The sequence below is a fragment of the Myotis yumanensis genome, unplaced genomic scaffold (genome assembly GCF_028538775.1).
Source record: "Myotis yumanensis isolate MYYU_CA2020_CCGP unplaced genomic scaffold, mMyoYum1.0.hap1 SCAF_9, whole genome shotgun sequence".
Lineage (NCBI taxonomy): Eukaryota > Metazoa > Chordata > Mammalia > Chiroptera > Vespertilionidae > Myotis > Myotis yumanensis.
This window is the reverse complement of record NW_027223760.1, coordinates 68,743,509-68,765,369: the sequence shown is the minus strand read 5'-3', so window position 1 is coordinate 68,765,369 and position 21,861 is coordinate 68,743,509. Positions and strand designations below refer to the sequence as shown.

General features: G+C 36.7%; 1 protein-coding gene across 7 annotated transcripts in view; it reads right to left on the bottom strand.

Annotated features, from left to right (window-relative positions):
- The window catches only part of MAGI2 (membrane associated guanylate kinase, WW and PDZ domain containing 2), a 1,130,082-nt gene that overhangs the window by 367,251 nt on the left and 740,970 nt on the right, over positions 1 to 21,861 (bottom strand). For all 7 annotated transcript variants that reach the window (XM_070424553.1, XM_070424554.1, XM_070424557.1 and 4 more), the window contains one exon: positions 19,579 to 19,658. In XM_070424553.1, coding sequence (XP_070280654.1) covers positions 19,579 to 19,658 — 80 coding nt within the window. The remainder of the gene's footprint in view (positions 1 to 19,578; positions 19,659 to 21,861) is intronic.

Genomic DNA, 21,861 nt, shown 5'->3' with positions numbered 1-21,861 from the left:
GATGATTCAATACTCCTTGCCTAATCAAACTTCCTGTTCTGAATAAGTCAAGGTTAAAAAACAATAAATAGTAAAAAAAATAACACTAATTCTCAATTCTCTGGGGAACTGCAGATTCTTAGGGGCCAAGTTTAGATATAATTCATGATATATATACATGATATATATTTATTGTATTACACAAATAGGTATATATGCTCTAAAAACAGGCTTGTCACATCAACTTCCTTAAAAAACTAAACGAAGCCTTAACTGGTTTGGCTCAGTGGATAGAGCGTCAGCCTGGGGACTCAAGGGTCCCAGGTTCGATTCCAGTCAAAGGCATGTACCTTGGTTGCGGGCACATCCCCAGTAGGGAGTGTGCAGGAGGCAGCTGGTCGATGTTTCTCTCTCATCGATGTTTCTAACTCTCTATCCCTCTCCCTTCCTCTCTGTAAAAAATCAATAAAATATATTTTTTAAAAAACATATGTAAAACTAAATGAAGATTTGCATTGACTAAAGTAAATATTGATTAATATTTGTGAAATAGCCTACAACTTGAAGCATTAGACTTGGACCAAATGGGAAACATTTTGATTATTCATTCTGTGCAAATACCTTCCTCAAATCTAGAAAGTACAGCGTCTCACAAATGATATAAGGTGAAGTAACCTCCACACTACTTGTCTTTTCTTTTCTATTTTTAAAAAAAAAAATTTTAAATATATTTTTATTGATTTCAGAGAGGAAGGGAGAGGGAGAGATAGAAATATCAATGATGAGAGAGTATCATTGATTGGTAGCCTCCTGCACACCCACTACTGGGGATCAAGCCCGCAACCCAGGCATGTGCCCTTGACCGGAATCGAACCCGGGACTCTTCAGTCCACTGAGCCAAACCAGCTAGGGCCCTGTCTTTTCTTTAGTGACGAATTGAGGAACTTGTGTTACAGAAGTGTGTACATACTTGCTTAACTGAAAAGCTATCCTAAAACCATACCAATGGGATGGCATTTCTTTTCTCTATTTGGAAGCAGGCCAGGTAAGGAAAGTTTGATCATGCCACATGCAAAAGCTCCCACCTCCCTAATTTAAAGACTTCCCTTTAAGAAATAGCGGATTTTGTTTCTCCCAGTTACCCTTTTAGAGATGTTCTATTTTTAATGGTAGTACTAGTCTGGAACTTATTAGTCTGGCTCCTATCTGGGAAAATTACTTTACATTGACTTTGCCTCTGAGATAGAATTCCCAGTGTTCCCATGTAGAGTCCTGAGGGTACTGCATCTCAGCTCACTCTTAAATATTCCTGATTTCCCAGTCCCTCATCCTTCCTGGAACTACTCTCTGTGATTTTTTGCCAGCATAGTTTCCTCTACACTATGTCTAGCATGGTGCCCTTAAATCTAAAAGCAGTGAATAAAAGGCAGAAAATACAAAATGCATTGATGCATTCATTCTTCTTCTTCTGTGTTCCCTTGTAGAAATCATCCTCTACTATTTTGCATTAAAAAGCTCCCACCATTTGCTTGTGTCATTATTAGGGTGTAAAATCACCTTGAGGACCACTTTTTCTAGCTCTCTTGCTCAGGCCCCTCGCTCTGTGTCTGGCATGACACAGGTGGAGAAATCATTATTGACCTAAAGGGAACTGGACTTAAAGAGAAATGATTACTCTTTCTCTTTAAAAAAAGATGGGTTACAGTTTCTATCTTTTTACTCTACCACTGTAGGACTTGTCATTTACATCTAGAACATTCATTAAACAATACAAACTAGGTTTAATCAGGACTAGGTTTACAGGAAACTGGGGCATTAAAGACAAATAGACATTCATGCATTGTTTCTCCTTTATTTATTATAAAGTTTTCTGCTTTTAGGAACTCATAAAATATACATGGACTTGTGAAGCAATTTTGGCTAGTCACTGAACTTACTTCTTTCATAAAACATAGAGAGACATAGAAAAATAATAACATATGTTTATAGGAACAAAACTTTATAAAAAGAAAATCCCAATCTATTGGCTGAACACAATGGGTCTGGTTGGGTGGGTTGGTATGAATGAAACACAAAACGGTCACTTCCATGGGATGAAAGACTTTACAAAAAAGTCAGCTTTAACAGGAACAAGACAAGGATGCCTACTTTCACCACTCCTGTTCGATATAGTACTGGAAGTGCTAGCCATAGTGATCAGACAAGAAAAAGATATAAAAGGCATCCAAATTGGAAAAGAAGATGTAAAACTGTCCTTATTCACATATGACACGATACTATACATAGAAAACCCCAAAGACCCCACCAAAAAACTACTAGACCTAATAAATGAATTTGGCAATGTAGCAGGATACAAAATTAACACCCAGAAATCTATGGCCTTTTTATACACCAGTAATGAAGCCACAGAAAGAGAAACGAAAAAAACAATCCCATTTACCACAGCACCAAAAAAATTAAGATACCTAGGAATAAACTTAACTAAGGACGTAAAAGACCTGTATTCGGAAAACTTCAGGACATTGAAAAAAGAGATAGAGGAAGACATAAACAAATGAAAGAACACATAATGTTTATGGATTGGTAGAATCAACATTATAAAAATGTCAATACTACCCAAAGCAATCTACAGATTCAATGCAATCCCCATTAAAATACCAACGGCATATTTCACAGATCTAGAACAAACTCTCCAAAAATTCATCTGGAATTAAAAAAGACTCCGAATAGCCACAGCAATCCTGAGAAAGAAGAACAAAGTCGGAGGGATTACATTACCAGATATCAAGCTATATTGCCAAGCCACGGTTCTCAAAACTGCCTGGTACTGGCACAAGAACAGACATATATACCAATGGAACAGAACAAAAAAAAACAGAAATTGACCCAAGCCATTATGCTTAATGAATATTTGACAAAGGAGGCAAGAGCATACAATGGAGTCAAACAGTCTCTTTAATAAATGGTGCTGGGAAATTTGGACAGATACATGCAAAAAAATGACACTAGATCACCAACTTACACCACACACAAAAACAAACTCAAAATGGATAAAGGACTTGGATATAAAGCGGGAAACCATAAAAATCTTACAAAACTCCATAGGCAGCAAAATAGCAGACATATGTCGTAGCAATATCTTTACAGACACAGCCCCTAGGGCAATGGAGACTAAGGAGAAAATAAACAAATGGAACTTCATCAAAATAAAAAGTTTCTGTACAGCAAAAGAAGCCATCAACAGAACAACAAGAAATCCCACTGCATGGGAGAACATATTTGCCAATGATATTTCTGATAAGGGTTTAACCTCCAAAATTTATAGAGAACTCATACAACTTAACAAAAGGAAGATAAATAATCCAATAAAAAAATGGTCAAAGGATCTAAATAGACACTTTTCGAAAGAGGACATACAGAAGGCCGAGAGACATATGAAAACATGCTCAAAGTCACTAATTATACGAGAGATGCAAATCAAAACAACAATGAGGTACCATCTCACACCTGTCAGAATAGTTATCATCAACAAATCAACAAACAACAAGTGCTGGCAAGGATGCGGAGAAAAAGGAACCCTCCTGCACTGCTGGTGGGAATGCAGACTGGTGCAGCCACTGTGGAGAACAGTATGGATTTCCTGAAAAAGTTAAAAATGGAACTCCCATTTGACCCTGTGATCCCACTTCTAGGACTATATCCCAAGAAAACAGAAACACCAATCAGAAAGGATATATGCACCCCTATGTTCATAGCAGCACAATTTACCATAGCTAAGATTTGGAAACAGCCTAAGTGCCCATCAGCAGATGAGTGGATTAAAAAACTGTGGTACATCTACACAATGGAATACTACGCCACTATTAAAAAGAAGGAACTTTTATCATTTGCAACAGCATGGATGGACATGGAAAGCATTATGTTAAGCGAAATGAGCCAGTCGGAGAAAGATAAATATCACATGATCTCATTCATATGTGGGATATAATGATCAACATAATTTGATGAACAAGAATAGATCGATCTAGAGACAAATGGTAGGGGAGGGGAGAGTTAGAGAGCAACCAAAGGACTTATATGCATGCATATTAGCATAACCAATGGACACAGACACTGGGGTGGGGGCTTGCCCGGGCTGGGAAGGGATGGGGGAGGGGTCAAATGGGGAAAAAAGAGACATATGTAAAACTTTAGACAATAAAAAAAAAATAAAGTTAGCTTTACTCTCAAGCTCACGATACATGAAATCAGCAAAAGACACATGTTAATGTATCTTTGAGGAAAGCCTTAAAACATAAAAAGTTCAATATCAAAGGGAAAATGAAACAATTCTCAGCAAAATTAAACAATCAAGTGTTTATTAATAAAGTTCTAGCATCATGAAATAATTCTTTGTGAAAATTCAGATTCTTTGTGTTTTGTGGCAGCGGTAAATTTTAGTTGCTGACCCAAATTGTTTCATAAGGCAACTCATGTTGTACTCATCTAAGAACTGAAAATTTGTATTGCTTTTTAATCATCCCATGTCTAAAGTAAACCAGAGTACTTCTTATATTGCATCAGAAGTAAATTATTTTTTAAAAGGTGAATTATGTGTATCAACTTGATTTCATCAGGAAGACCATATTTAGGATGATACCATCTGTTGCTCTTTTGTAAAAGAAAATACATTGTGCAATTTCAGTGCTACATTCAAAATAATTAAAGCGGAGTGGAACTTAAAAACACTGACATAAATGAAACTACATTTGCCTAGATTTTATTGTCTAACTTTTCTTTCCTAAGTCCCCTGGAAGAATGAACTGATCACAAGTTTCCTTCTCTTGAAAATGGGGGTAATGGTGTCATGTGCACACTGGGCTGTTATGGGGAATAAATGAGATAACATATGTAACACTTAACACACACTAATTAATACTTGGTAGTTATTATATTAAAAATAATAACATAAAAGAAACTATGAAATAGATAACAGGAATGTATTGAAATCAACTCTGAGTTTCATTTATGATTAAATATATTTTCAGGAAATTTCACAGTATTTTCTCTATATTGAAGTGAGAAAAGATGGTTAGAAATAAAATTATTCTACTAGTAAAAAGAGGAATTACTTATGTAGTATTCGTTATATGTCAGGAACTGTTCAAAGCACTTTAAATATAATAATTCATTCAATATTCACAGTAACCTATGAAGAATGTTAATTTTTAATCTTATTTATGGATGCTAAAACCAAGGTACCCAGAGGTTCAAAAAATTGCTCAAGTTCACAGAGCCAGTAAATAACAGAATAAGGGTCTGAACCCAAGTAGTGTGGCTCCAGAGATATTCCACATTCTTATTGACTATCCTAGGTTTTCTCTTGGTAGTCACATGGCTCAGAGCTGTCTGAGCAGTATTAAATTACTACAATAACTAGGCTTGAAAATGATCATCTCTTTATTCTTTTAAACATTGCATCACCATTTTTGCTTCTCTAATGATTTTGCTTTCATGAAAAAATTTAGTTCTTCAATTTATAATAACTTAAAACTGCTACCTCATACTTAGCAAAAAAATTTATAGTTAATTCTTTGCTAGATTTATCTATGAATTTAAGGACATATACCACACACAGCATTAAAGCATCCTTTGTTTTTTTTTATTTTTTTATTTTTTATATTTTATTGATTTTTTACAGAGAGGAAGGGAGAGAGATAGTCAGAAACATCAATGAGAGAGAAACATCGATCAGCCGCCTCCTGCACATCCCCCACTGGGGATGTGCCCACAACCCAGGTATATGCCCTTGACCGGAATCGAACCTGGGACCTTTCAGTCCGCAGGCCGACGCTCTATCCACTGAGCCAAACCGGTTTTGGCTAAAGCATCCTTTGAATACACAACATCAACTTTCAAGACAAGACACATATAGACAATAAGGGCTATAGATCCAATAAGAAGCCGATAATACAGTATTTACTAAATCTGTCTGCCTTGTGTCAGTAAAGGAGTGTCAAGAAACACCATTTTTGGTAGTCAATCATCTAACTCTACAACTCAAAGAATTAGAAAGAGAGCAACAAGAAAACCCCAGAGTGAGCAGAAGGAAGGAGATAATAAAGATTAGAGCAGAAATCAATGAAATAGAGACCAAAAAAACAATACAGAAAATCAATGAAACCAAGAGCTGGTTCTTTGAAAGGATAAACAAGATTGACAAACCCCTAGCCAGGCTCACCAAGAAGCAAAGAGAGAGGTCCCAAATAAACCAAATCAGAAATGATAGAGGCGAAATAACAACAGACCCCACAGAAATACAAATGATTGTTAAACAATACTACGGGCAACTCTACTCCAACAAACTAGACAACCTGGAGGAAATGGACAAATTCCTAGAAAAATACAACATTCCAAAACTCAATCAGGAAGAATCTAAAAACCTCAATAGGCCAATAACTATGGAAGAAATTGAAGCAGTCATCAGAAAGCTTCCAGCAAACAAAAGCCCAGGGCCAGACGGCTTCACAGGGGAGTTCTACCAAACATTCAAGGAAGAACTAAAACCTACCCTCCTCAGACTACTACAAAAAATTCAAGAGGAAGGAACGCTTCCAAGCTCATTCTATGAAGCCAGCATCACCCTAATACCAAAACCAGGTAAAGACATCACAATGAAAGAGAATTACAGGCCAATATCCCTCATGAACATAGATGCCAAAATCCTCAACAAAATCTTAGCAAATCGGATCCAGCAGTACATCAGAAGGATCATACACCATGACCAAGTAGGATTTATCCCAGAGATGCAAGGATGGTACAACATCCGTAAATCAATAAATGTGATACATCACATAAACAAATTGAAAGAAAAAAACCACATGGTCATATCAATTGATGCAGAAAAAGCATTCGACAAAATCCAACACCCATTTTTGATAAAAACTCTCAGAAAGGTGGGAATAGAAGGATCATACCTCAACATAATAAAAGCCATATATGACAGGCCCACAGCCAACATCATACTCAATGGACAAAAACTAACACCATTTCCCCTAAGAACAGGAACAAGACAGGGATGCCCACTCTCACCACTCCTATTCAACATAGTACTGGAAGTATTAGCCATTGCAATTAGGCAAGAAGAAGAAATAAAAGGCATCCAAATTGGAAAAGAAGATGTAAAACTGTCCTTATTTGCAGATGACATGATATTATACATACAAAACCCTAGAGACTCCATCAAAAAGCTACTAGACTTAATACATGAATTTGGCAATGTAGCAGGATACAAAATTAACCCCAAGAAATCTGAGGCATTTCTATACACCAATAGTGAACTTTCAGAAAGGGAGATCAGAAAAACAATCCCATTTACCATCGCACCAAAAAAATTAAGATACCTAGGAATAAACTTAACTAAAGAGGTTAAAGACCTCTACTCAGAAAACTACAGGACGTTGAAAAAAGAGATAGAGGAAGACATAAACAGATGGAAGAACATACCATGTTCTTGGATTGGTAGAATCAACACCATTAAAATGTCCATACTACCCAAAGCAATCTATACATTCAACGCACTTCCCATTAAAATACCAATGGCCTTCTTCAAAGATCTAGAACGAACTCTCCAAAAATTCATCTGGAATAAAAAAAGACCCCGAATAGCTGCAACGATCCTGAGGAAGAACAAAGTAGGTGGGATCTCAATGCCAGATATCAAGCTGTATTACAAAGCCACTGTTCTCAAAACTGCCTGGTACTGGCACAAGAACAGACATATAGATCAGTGGAATAGAATAGAGAGTCCAGAAATTAGCCCGAACCAATATGCTCAATTAATTTTTGACAAAGGAGGCATGAACATACAATGGAGCCAAGATAGTCTCTTCAATAAATGGTGTTGGGAAAATTGGACAGACATATGCAAGAAAATGAAAGTAGACCACCAACTTACACCATACACAAGAATAAACTCAAAATGGATAAAGGACTTAAATGTACGACAGGAAACCATAAAAATTCTAGAAGAATACAAAGGCAACAAAATCTCAGACATATGCCAAAACAATTTCTTCACTGATACAGCTCCTAGGGCAGTTGAAACTAAAGAGAAAATGAACAAATGGGACTACATCAAAATAAAAAGCTTCTGCACAGCAAAAGAAACCATCAACAAAACAACAAGAAAACCCACCTCGTGGGAAAACATATTTGCCAACGTCATATCTGATAAGGGCTTAATCTCCAAAATTTATAGGGAACTCATACAACTTAACAAAAAGAAGATAAACAATCCAATCAAAAAATGGGCAAAGGATCTAAATAGACACCTTTCAAAAGAGGACATTCAGAAAGCCAAGAGACATATGAAAACATGCTCAAAGTCACTAATCATCCGAGAGATGCAAATCAAAACAACAATGAGGTACCATCTCACACCTGTCAGAATGGCCATCATCAACAAATCAACAAACGACAAGTGCTGGAGAGGATGTGGAGAAAAAGGAACACTTGTGCACTGCTGGTGGGAATGCAGACTGGTGCAGCCACTATGGAAGGCAGTATGGAGGTTCCTCAAAAAATTGGAAATGGAACTCCCATTTGACCCTGTGATCCCACTTCTAGGAATATATCCCAAGAAACCAGAAACACCAATCAGAAAGGATATATGCACCCAGATGTTCATAGCAGCACAATTCACCATAGCTAAGATCTGGAAACAGCCTAAGTGCCCATCAGTAGATGAATGGATTAGAAAACTGTGGTACATCTACACGATGGAATACTATGCTGCTGTTAAAAAGAAGGAACTCCTACCATTTGCAACATCATGGATGGAACTGGAGAGCATTATGCTAAGTGAAACAAGCCAGTCAATGAAGGAAAAATACCACATGATCTCACTCATTCATGGATAATAAAGACCATTACAAACTTTTGAACAATAATAGATACAGAGGCAGAGCTGCCTCAAACTGATTGTCAAACTGCAGTGGGAAGGCCAGAGAGAGTTGGGGGGCAGGAGGGAGGGGAGTAAGAGATCAACCGAAGGACTTGTATGCATGCATATAAGCATAACTAATGGACATAAGACACTGGGGGGTAAGGGAGGGTAGGGGTTTGTCAAGGGCGGGGGGGAAAAAGGACACTTATGTAATACCCTTTGTAATACTTTAAGCGAAAAATAAAAAAAAATAATAAAAAAAAAGAAACACCATTTTTAACAGGAAGAAAACCTTTTTTTGCGGGGGGGAGGACTAAATATTGCCTTTAAAACAAGGTAAGCATTTAATAAGTTTAAGACAGCTTTTACCATTCTTTAGGGAATACTGAATTTCTAAGAATGCAGGTACCATGTGCGCTGAATGATGCTAGCAAATGGTAACCACAATACCATTCCACTTAATGGGATGTTATAAACCCAAAGGAATGTTGGGAGAGTGTTCAATCATTTTTCTAAGAATGAATTCCCATGTTGTACAACAATGCTAAATAGCATCATCCTAAACATATGCTGTTCTTGTTCTCAGCTGCTGCTTGTGATCGCCACAATGGCAGTGATGCTTAGCGTCTTCCAGGAGAGGAAGCAGTGGGCAACATAGATCCCAGACACTCGTGAGGGATGTTTACCCCTGGGCTCTGCCGCCTGTGTAATGGCGGTGCGTTATGAGGAAAGGTCACTAACTGAGGAATCACAAGGAAAGGAGGCTAATTACAACCTTCCAGCAACTCATTTGGTCAAATCACTGTACCTTTCGAGACCTTGGTCTTTGTGTGAATATTATTTTTTACTCTTTCATGGAGTGCTTATTAGGATAAAAGTTGATATCTGTAAAAATAGCTCAGAAAATAAATATGTTTTGTGAACAACAAATGCCCATAAAAGCAGCTGAAGTATGAAATCACAGAATATGTAGTAAGAACTCATGTAAGTGCCTCTGGATCGTTACCATCTGGTCCCCTTGGCTATTCCTCAAGTAACTCTATGTAGGGCAATGAAACCTATCTATTGACTTTTTTATGTCATACTTGCTTCTGATCACCTACAACTTTATAACAATTTTGCATTTTATCTCACTATGCTCACCTACTTTTATACTTACAAATGACTATGTTTGCTTTAATCTCAGCTTTTGTAAGGGAAACCTACTTGTTTTCTTCTGCCCATAATCTTCCTCAAGTCAAACTACATGTATAACATGTTTGTTTTGTTTTTCCTCTCTGTCCTGACATACCTCTTCACTTCTTTTTTAAAACTTAGCACAAAAATCCATCTTATAAAAAAAGTGTCCTGTAATTAACCCAGATGCATTACTTATGTGATACTATTTCACTGTGACCATTGATATAGAACACACAGAGACACATATCCATACACTTATGACATTTTCTTTCTTTAAAAAAAATATGTTTGGATTGATTTCAGAAAGAAGAGAAAGGGAAAGAGAGATAGAAACATCAGTGATGAGAGATAGTCATTGACCAGTTTCCTCTTGCATGTACCCTGCCCACCACTAGGGATTGAGCCCGCAACCCGGGCATGTGCCCTGACATGGAATTGAACTGTGACCTCCTGGTTCATGGGTTGATGCTCAACCATGGAGCCATGCTGAGCAGGCTTTATTAATTTCTTATGTAATAATACATGGATGTAATGATTTCCTTTTGGGAATCTAAACACAGTGCCTCTTCTATTTTCCTAACTCCAAATAAACTCACTAATAGAAAACTCTAAGTCAGGATCCAGTAAATGAGAGAGTCCAAAAGGGGAAGGAAAGAAGAAAAGGAATAAGGACAGTTGTTAAATGAGTTTTTGATCAGATGCCTGTAAAAAAGTAAAGTAGTCATGAAACAGCTAAAACCTCTTCAAACTCAATGCTTTGGTTTTTTATCACCATCTCAGCCCCTTCCATCACCAGGAACAGTGTCTAAGCATGCGTCGGTTTCCATACCCTATTTCACCATGACAGCAACATCCGCTTACATGCTTTCGTGCTTTCCAGTTTACAAAGATAATCTCAGATACTGACATTACTCTGAGAATAAACCAATAGGAATGCTATTCTACGTGAGCAAAAAATAGACTATCACATGTACCTATTTATTTACCTTCAAATTAGGCTTTCTCCCAACACATTTGGTAAAGGCATCATTGCTTTTATGGCTTCAGGCATCTGGTGAGTGGTGAATTATGAGTTGTGTGAAGGTGATCTTTTAAAATTCCATATGATAGTACGTCAGGTTAAGAAATGGAATAATCATTCCGTTATGCTCTCAAGAAACCTCACAAAGCAGAGTTTCAGACTGTTGGAAAAGGTAATTTTAAAAGAACGCTAGAAAACGAGCTAATATGATATAGCTCCAAGCACTAGGATTCTAATTAAATTAAATATGAACAGTGATTGAAAATTGCCAGGCCCTATTATTAGACAAAGCAAGAGGGAACACAGATTCAAAATTTAGAGCGAGGTGTATAAATTTTAAATAAGCCTCAACTAAGCTTCCATTTCCATGGATGCCAGATTCTTGTACAAAGCAATTAATTTTGTCAGTGGAATCTGATTGGCAAGTGGACAAATAAAACTAGGGGAACATTCACCCATACAGATGCTAATGAAGACATATAATCTTCCATCAATAGAAGTTAATGGTAGTTTTTCCAATGAAGGGGGAGAGACAAATTTAAGAGCTCTTTTTAAATTTTCTTTTTCAGAAAATACTGATTTATGAAACTTAAAAAGTGTTTACACAGACATATGGTACTAAACTCAAGGGAGAATACCTGGTATTTTTGTTTAAAATGCTGGGTGCTGATTTTTTTTTTGAATGAACAATACTATGAAGTCCAAGATGATCATGTTACTTTAAGTTATATGCTCATCTTTTCCTTTCTTGGTTCTTAATTTTGTCAGGAGGTCTCATCATTTGGAGATCAAATCTATGTTTCTTCGACATACCAACTTGGTACTTGGACCTTTTCTAACTTTAGTCTAAAGGAATCTCCGAGAATGCTTATATCTGAGTCTTTTGTTCCCCAAATAAAGCATTAGCAATCAGAGTGGAATAGAGAAAACAGTAACAACAGCTGGCAGTGTTCCCAAGAAAAAGAAATCAAATGTAGTGACAGAGAATCATGCAGAATATTGAATACAATAATACAAACCCTGGAATTATGTTGAATATGAAAGCAAGGATTGAAAGAGTAGCTGGATAGTCCATTATTGTGCCCAGTGAAAGGGCACATCCACTTGGAAAGAGACATCTTTAAAAAAATGGATTTAATAAAGTTTAAGAAATATTTTCTTGCATTAAGAATTTCAGAGAAAAATACAGACTAAAGATGAAAGAGCACATGTACACATGCATGAATAACAGTTTTGTATGAAAAGGATAGGTCTCATAAGTATTTTTTTAAAAAGGACTTGAAAAGAAAGATAATATAACAAATATAGACCTGGTTGGAGTAGGAGTAGGGGATGGAGCTATCTAAAATTAACTGAGCAATAAAAACAGAATAAAATGAAACCTAATAGAGTCATCGAAGTGGATATACTAGCAGTATTTGTGCTTGTTACCAAAGGCAGAAAGGCAATCAAAGTTGAAAGGAAAAATTGAGAATCATCAGCATATACATGGTAGGTCAAACCCTAGGAATGAGAGCGACAACCAAGAAGAAGGAGTAGAGAGAAAAGAGAAAGTCGCCAAATGAAGCAATTCAGCTGAAGCTGAACATTAAGAATGACTGTAAACCCAAATCATCTTTGAAATCCTGTTCACATTCCACATCTTTCATCTAGCCTTCCCTGAACATTCCTGTTCACTACCAGCTGTCTTTTATTTTCTACTTGTGTGATAGATGTTCCTCACACTATTTTAAACTTTCCTCATACTGGAGAGGTTAATACATTGTCTTCTCAACTATACAGCTCTTTGAAGAATGGGTTTAGGTGTTGCATTTATTTGCATTTTTCAAGGGTCATAGCTCAATTCTACTAGCAGAAAGGCTATCCAATAAATATTTGTCATATGAGCAAGTGAATCAACTTGCTTTGTTTTCAGATAGATAATCTATCTTAAAAGGAGTGAAGTGACTTAGGATGTATAAGAATTACACACTAGAACAGCGGTTCTCAGCCTGTGGGTCACGACCCCTTTGGCGGTCGAATGACCCTTTCACAGGGGTCGCCTAAGACCATCCTGCATATCAGATATTTAAATTATGATTCATAACAGTAGCAACATTACAATTATGAAGTAGCAACGAAAATAATTTTATGGTTGGGTTACAACATGAGGAACTGTATTTAAAGGGCCAGAAGGTTGAGAACCACTGCACTAGAATAAGAGGGGAAAGGCCACTTTTTGGTAGCTTCTTAATATTGGAAAGATAACATGGAAATGAAGAGATAAGACCTTTTATTAAATGAAAACAAATATTGGGAATCCAATATGAAATGTCAAGATTTTGTCTTAAAAGTCAAAAACTGATACTAATATAATATCCATGACTTATCATTACCAATAAGAAGTTTAAGAACAAACAACCAATAAATTTTCACATTGATTTTGGTTTGCTGATTCAAAGTAGTTGTTTTAAATCTATTTCTGTTCTTTACATAATTTTAGTATCAACACAACAAATGTTTGCCTCTTTTCGTCTGGTGGTTCCACAAAAAACACATTAAAATCTTGAGCTCTTGTGAATATAATTCCTTGAGATATGGATTTTTAATAGTAACATTGATAGGCCATTAACTATAAGTGTGAATGGCCTCACTGAATATATGTATATATATCAGACACTTTGAGATGCTTGGTGGTTAGGCCATGATCACACATTATGTCATACAAAATTTGATTTTCAAATAATCATCAGCTTTGGAAAGTACTGTTTTGTGATGCATAATATTTAGGAAACCCTAAAATTTCATGTGCCAAGAGGGATGTCAAATCATCTCACCTTGGCAACAGGTATTTTTACTTTATTTTTGTTAAAGTACAAGCCATAGTTAATTTTTTTAAATATATTTTATTGATTTTTTTACAGAGAGGAAGGGAAAGAGATAGAGAGTTAGAAACATTGATGAGTGAGAAACACCGATCAGCTGCCTCCTGCACATCTCCTACTGGGGAAGTGCCCGCAACCCAGGTACATGCCCTTGACCGGAATTGAACCTGGGACCTTTCAGTCTGCAGGCTGACGCTCTATCCACTGAGCCAAACCGGTTTTGGCAACCATAGTTAATTTTAAATTACTTGGCTTAGGGTTGATGATATGGACATGTTTCTCCCACTTCTAAAGAACTTGTCTGTAATATTTAGATCAATGCCTCACATAACTGTTTTGCTTTCCGCATTGGTGAACAGGTCTAACCACTGAGGGATACATAATACTGGGCCTCACACTATGATTGTCAGAGACCTACAGTTAGCTCTTAGGGAAATTGTGCCAACATTATGTGAACTGTAGTGAACACGTTTAGAAATTGTGAAGGCATATAAAAGAACAGAGGCTTGTTTATTTTTTTTTAAGTGAGGAACACAGAATTTAAATCAATACACATTTAAAAAATATATTTCAGAGCTAAATTCATTCTGTTAATTTAAAAACATAAATCATGCCATTTAAGTTGTTTTGATCATAAAATTATACTGATTGTTCTATTTATAGGTAGGATGGCCTAGGAAAAATATTAAGAATATATTTTAAAAGTTCCATTTTACTTATTTTAAATACAAAATTTTAAAATAAAAATATTTTTCATCATTTTAAAAACATATTTTTAAGGCTTAATGTCTCCAGCTAAAGCATCTTGTCAGATTGCATAATGTCATAACATTGAGATCCATCTTAAACCCAAGTTGCCTGGATTCAAGCCTTCTTTTCTACTTACACTTGTTAAACAAGGCCCTTAAAGTTTTAGATTATAGCATCATTATCTGAAAAATTGTAGTGAAAAATTTCTACCTACTTCACAGTGTGTTGGTAGATTTAACAGAGAAAGTGAAGGGGAAAATACTCTTTAGCTTCAAAGTAATATCATTTAGTATCAGAAGTCATGTTTAGACATGTGGTCCTAGAAAAGATGGTGTAAATTTACCTTTCCGTGTTTCTCCCATTTAAATACCCTGGATAATTCAATACACAACCAAAAAGACTGGAAAGATCGAAAGGAGAAAGTAGATTGGCTACGGACCTCATTATTTGAAGAATGATATCATATGAGTTCCAAGAGTTTTCTTTTTATTTCTTATACTAGAGGCCTAGTGCACAAAATTCATGGGGGGGGGGGGGGGTTGTCCCTCACCCCAGCCTGACCATCCCAAATCTGGGACCCCTTGGGGGATGTCCGACTCCCGGTTTAGGCCCTGATCCTTGGCCCAAACCGGCAGTTGGACATCCCTCTCACAATCCGGGACTGCTGGTTCCCAACCACTTGCCTGCCTGCCTACCTGAATGCTCCTAACCACTTCTGCCTGCCAGCCTGATCACCCCTTAACCACTCCCTGCCAGCTTGATCAACACCTAACTGCTCCCCTACCAGCATGGTCGCCCCCAACTGCCCTCCCCTGCAGGCCCAGTCACCCCCAACTGCCCTCCCTTCCCTACAAGCCTGGTCCCCCCCAACTGCCCTCCCTTGCTTGCCTGGTTGTCCCTAACTGCCCTCCCTCCACTGCAGACCTGGTCTCCCCCAACTTCCCTCCCTGCTGGCCTGATTGCCCACAACTGCCCTCCCCTGCCAGCCATCTTGTGCCCACATTGGGGTGGCCATCTTGTGTGAAGGCATGACTGTCAATTTGCATATTACCTACTTATTATATAGGATATCTCAGACTGGGTTCCTGAGAGGCCTTCTGCTTGAAACACCAAAGGGCATATACAAACAAAGAAGCAAGCAAGCAAATGAGAAAGCCTACTCTTTCTGGGCACAGGACCAGGACAAAGGGAGCCTAGCAAGGACATGGGGCTATCTTATCCCCCCACCCATACCTAGCCATAGTGGTGGGGCCCTTTCACCTACAGTGGTGACATCAGTAGAACTCAGAAACGTCAACAAATCTTCCATCAGGAGTGGTGGCCTGATAAACCTGGGGTGGTGGCATCAATGGATCCCAAGCAGGTGATCCATCTCCTGCCCTACACCTGCCAGCATCAGGTGAGCAGAGAACATAGGCAAGGGAAATTTTTTTCTATCCCATAAATCCAGAGTCCACATTCCTACTAGTGGTGGGACTAAGAAAAGAACTCTTCACACTTTGCAGGTGGCACCAGCAGGGATTTATCAGGAATTTCCAAGTAAGAAGAAATAAACTGACCAAAATAGCACTGGAAGGGGTCTGAAAACTGTATTGCATTTGGAAACAGCCTACAAAATAGGCCAGAATCTACATACCAAACCTAAACATGGACACTGTCCACAAAAAGAAAAGATTTTATTTTAAATGTCCATTTCAAAAAGTCCAAAAGAAGAGAAGAGGTAGTTACATTTAAACAAATTAGACTTGAAGTCAAAAACTTTAACACATGACAAAGAAGGTCATTACATAATGTCAAAGGGGTAGATTAATCAAGAGAATGTGACAATCGTCAATATATATGCACCCAACATCAAAGAACATAAATATATTAAGCAAATACTCATTGATATGAAGGAAGAAAAAGACAATAATACAACAATAGAAGGGGATTTCAATACCTTACATTCAACAATAGGTCATCCAGACAGAATATCAATAAGAAAATATTGGACTTGAGCTATACTTTAGAACAAATGAACTTAGATACCTACAGTACATTCAATCCTTTGCAGAAGAATATGCATTCTTCTCAAGTGCACATGGACCATTCTCCTGGGTAGATGGTATGTTAACTCACAAAAATAAGTCTTAAATAATGTAAAAATACTGAAATAATGTCCCATATCTTTTCTGACTACAATGAATAAAACTAGAAATCAATAAGCGGAGGAAAACTAGAAAATTCACAAATATGTGGGAAGTAACACAAACCTGAAAAACCAATGGGTCAAAGAAGAAATCAACAGGTAAATGAAAAATTATCGTAAAAGAATTGAAAGTAGAAACATGACCAAATCCAGCCTGCCGTTATTTTTTATGTGTTCCACAAGCTAATAATAGAATATTTTTAAATGGTTGGAAAAAAATTTTTGTGATGTGAAAGTACATGAAACTCAAATTTTTGTGTCCATACACAAAGTTTTATCAGAATACATCCAGGACCTTTATTTATAAATTGACCTTGACTTTGGCCCCTTTTGCACAACAGTGAATAGTTGCAAAGTGACTGGATGACCTGTAAGCTTAATGTATTTACTATCTGACTCATTACAGAAAATGTCTGCCAACCTGCAACAGACCTTTACTTAAACCCTGTGGGCAAATACTCCAAGAACAGGGGCAAATCAGAGATAGATTGAGTCCTAACAGAACTCAACCCAATCTCATGTCGGCTCAGTTCCATATTGAATTGAGATATGCTTAGCCTTCCACGCCATTGCCCTAGCAGAATAAGGATGCCGTTGCCCTAGCAGAATAAGGATGGATAAATCTTTGCTGGAGAAAGATATCATATTGAGTCTCTACAAAATTTTAATATACATTTTACACACATTCCATCATTCAGGAAAATATTCTACTAACTTTGCTTGATCTGAACTGAACTCTGATACTTATAAAGAAGCCTGTCTTAACTAGCAGGCTCAACATCAATTTATTCATATCCAACATTTTGAGCAAGCAGTTTAAATCTATGTTATTTAAAGAAAATAAAAATAAAACAGAAGTAACAGTATTACCTAAAAGAACTTCTCTTGGCAAGAAAACTTAAAATATATATTTGGAACAATAGCATTGTCATGAACTAGATGCTAGTTTCTATTGTAAAACATTCCAATAATACAATAAATAAAATCTAGGAATTATTTATTTTGTAGAAAATGAAAACAAATAGCAATTGACCAGTTATATATCATTCTGAGCTATAAGACTGTGTTCTGAAACTCGTTTCTCAATGGCATGTGATTCACAGACACTGGCATCATATTTTAGGCATCTACCATCCTGAGAAGACAGACAAGTGCAAATGTGTGAAAAACTGATAACACTGGAATATTATAATTATGCAATATGTTATGCCTACATCTCTCCCAGGATTTTAAAATTTGACTTTAATAGGCTTTTATAATGAAAAGAGCAACTCAAAGGAACAAGACAACTGAGAAGTTCAATATGTCACCGAACTGTAAAATCATTAAATTTATTTTAATTAGTATATACTAAGGTTTTACATCTGCGGCACAAGTAAATTGTAACTCAGAGATATAATAGATCAGGTCATTTTCATTTATAACCAATCACAATTTGAAACACATATCTTTATATTGTCAATGAGATGTAACCTAATTGTGCTCAGAAGTCCAGGCCACGTAATAACTTTATGGAATTTAAGCACATACAGTTGTACCATTATATAGAAGGCAAATAGATAGAGCTATGAACACACAATTATATACATAGATAGTATTTAAAAACTGGATAGTTATGCATTTAAATATGTACATATAAATTGTATACTCCCATCTTTTTAAAATTTAACTCAGTATAACTAGCCTGTGAACAGTTCCCTTATAACATAGGAATAAATAATATTTTCTAGATACAATTTGAGAAAGCTGGAATTGCTACTAAAACAAAAGGATTTTTGGAATTAAAGACTTTTTTTAAAAGTTGACTTGAAAAAATTTTTAAAACATTTAAATACCTCTCAACACTTTTTTTCACTTTTAATAATTTGTCAATGATAGATGCCTCTGAATAAGGCTCTAATGATTTGACCAGATAAAGGCAAATATAAGTCATAAGGAGAGTATGCTATTTATCATTTTAGATAAGATATAAATACTTTCTTAACATACACTGAATATTTTAAAAATTATTAGTATCTTCAGCAACAGATTTCATCTGTGTAATTTCCTAATTTGGAAACAAGGTTTGCATGCCTCTCATACTCAAAATTGCTTTAAAAAAATTCTTCACATGCACGAAAATAGTCCATTTTTAAGCAACTTCATGGGAATTGGAAAAGACTAAGGACAACCCAGCACATTCATGAAATCAATGATTTTTTTCAATGTCTGATTAAAAGAAAGTGGCCATATGTATAGATCTTTATAGCAGCGATTCCTTAAACACTAGCAGAACACTGTCTCAAAACGTAAACAGCAGACATTATTTATAGTTTCACAATACTGTTTCTCTACACATCATATTTGATTCCAATGAAAAGATCAGAGCCCTCAGAGAGACAAATTGCAAATAAAAAGTCCTCAGGAGGTGGTGGAAAGTCAAGCCAGGAGTCAAGCAACTCACAGAGAGGACAGAGATGTGAGATCCAGCACAGCCTCCTCAGAGAGAAAAAGGAACCACATGGCAATGCTGAAATGCCGACTTCATTCTCTCTCCACTCTGAGCATTTAACATCACATCTTTAAAACTGTTTCAACTACGTTACTGCTTCTTTAGGCGAGACCCTCTTTTAAGAAACACAAGCATTCTCCAAGTGCAATGCGGAAACATCATAAAAACTTAATAACCTACCATTTTCTTTGCACTCTTCTGGAGGTTTAGCCTTTTTCGCAAGTCGTGGATCCAGCCATGATGTTGTCTTTGTGTTATGGCTGAAAGGAAAAGAGATCACTCTGAACAGACACATACTGAAAGGAATCAAGTTTATTCCCTAAGAAAAAAAAGGGGGGGAGGGGGTTTAGGCGAACAAAATTGCAATCGATACACTTAATTTGCTTACTGGTTCTAAGTAGCCCTGAAGGAGGTGTAAGAGTAATTGTGCAAGGCAGCTGTAAATTTGGCAACCTCAGCTCCCTGTCCTCAAAGCAGCTATTTTTATTAAAATCAACTAGAATGTTGCCAAGTTCACCTCATTGAAAATGCAGAACTCATCCAGAGCAAAAGGAATTTATTACAAATACGGGATTCTCCCGTTGGAGGAGCACAGTTCACAGGCTCCGGTACTGTTTCCTGAGTTTTGCAAAAGAATTATTTCCATCCTAAACCTGCTCTTTTCATAAGGAGTTGTTTTTGTTCCTCTTTAACTATAGAGCTGGGAGAGGCAGTACAAAAGTGATGCAAATTATACCATGTTCTTAGGATTCCTGCATTTTCTCAACAAGTGATTATTAATAGCAATTTCATTAACCCATATTTAGCTTTTGTTCCATGTAAATACTTCCCATCCAGCTAGGGGAATAGGGGATAAACATATCTATAATCTAATACTTCTGGAATGGGAGTTCTGAGATTTAATAAGAATTTTGATGACATTTTTGTTTTGAAAAATGTTTTCTAGAATATCTCTTACCAGACATTTAAAAAGCAAAGAAAGTTGTTCCGAGAGCAGCAGTTTTTCTCAAAGAGGTCCTGGACTCACCTGGTGTTAGAATCACCTGGTGGACTTATTAGCACTGCATATTCTGGGTTGTTATAGAATTACCAAATCAGAATCTTTGGGGATGAGTCCGTAAAATCTCCATTATTGGCAAGGTGATTCTTATGCACATTACAACTTCAGTACTGCTCAGTGGCTCATAACTGCTTGTTGGAGCTAAAAACCTTTACTGTATATAACTGCCTCAAGCGTTCTCATCTACCAATGGACAAATTGTCAAGGATGTGACATTTGTGAGGGCTTCGGAAAGAGAATGAGCAAAGTCACAGGTATGGGAAAGTGTCAGGTTTATACAAGGAAGCGTCAGAAGGCCAGTGAGTGAAGCATGAAAAGGAAGAGTGGAAAATAGGCTGGAAACATAAATGAGAGCAAGGTAATTGGGATAATTGAACACAGTTCTATGAAAGTCTAAATGATAATGATGATATCAATTTCATTTTGGCCCTCATTTGTAGTCATGTCAATATCATCCAGTCTTTTCCTCTGAACGAAAGGCTTGATGCCCATGAATGGAGGTTATGACTTTCCAGAGTATGAGGAGTGTAGAACTGGGTTCAGTGTTTGATGCTCCCATTTTGCCAAAAAAAAAGTCAATAAAAAATGCTCTTTATAGACATGCCTGAGTTCAAAGTGTGTGTGTGTGTGTGTGTGTGTGTGTGTGTGTGTGTGTGTATGTGTGTGTGTGTGTTGATGTCTTTGTTTTTCTGTGCTAGGAGAAATGTTGGAAGCTTGGCAAGGAAAAGAAATTTCCCTTCTCTTTCCTCACACCTTCTTCCAAATCCTTCCTCCATTTCAGGGAAATGTCATTTCTAGGTCTCTAAGACATGTTCACAAAAGCAAGCACATCTGTGAATAAGTATTAAGGGACCATTACTAAGCCACTGCAGGGAGTCAAATTACCATTTCTATATCACACCACCTTGGTTCTCACAGACTGGCTCATGTGGAAGAGAACTGTGAATTTCCTACCTTTCATGAATTTATATAAAGCATTTCATTACAGGATGAATTTTTAGGTTGAACTAGCATTAATGGTATGTCACTTTAATACATTTTGACAGATTGAGTCTCTTAGAGTTAACAGCATTTTTAGCTGATCCTCTGAAATGATTCTGAAAGAAATGTGGGTAGTAGTTACCACCAGTAATTGTCTTAAACATCACATGAAGATACGGCACAGTATTTTTCAATAGTGGCTCTTACCAACCTTGCAATTTACGTGCTTTTTCAATGTGTCTTACCAAGGGGACAGTTTTAATGCATTTGGGAGACAACAGACCTAGTGGCTTTCCCACTTCCTTTAAATGATATATTTTTAATGACATAAATTCCATTTGAAAATAGGGTTAAACATTGGGCAGAAAGCTGTGTACAAAATGAGACCATTGAGCAATTTTTCACAATCTGCAAACTGCCTT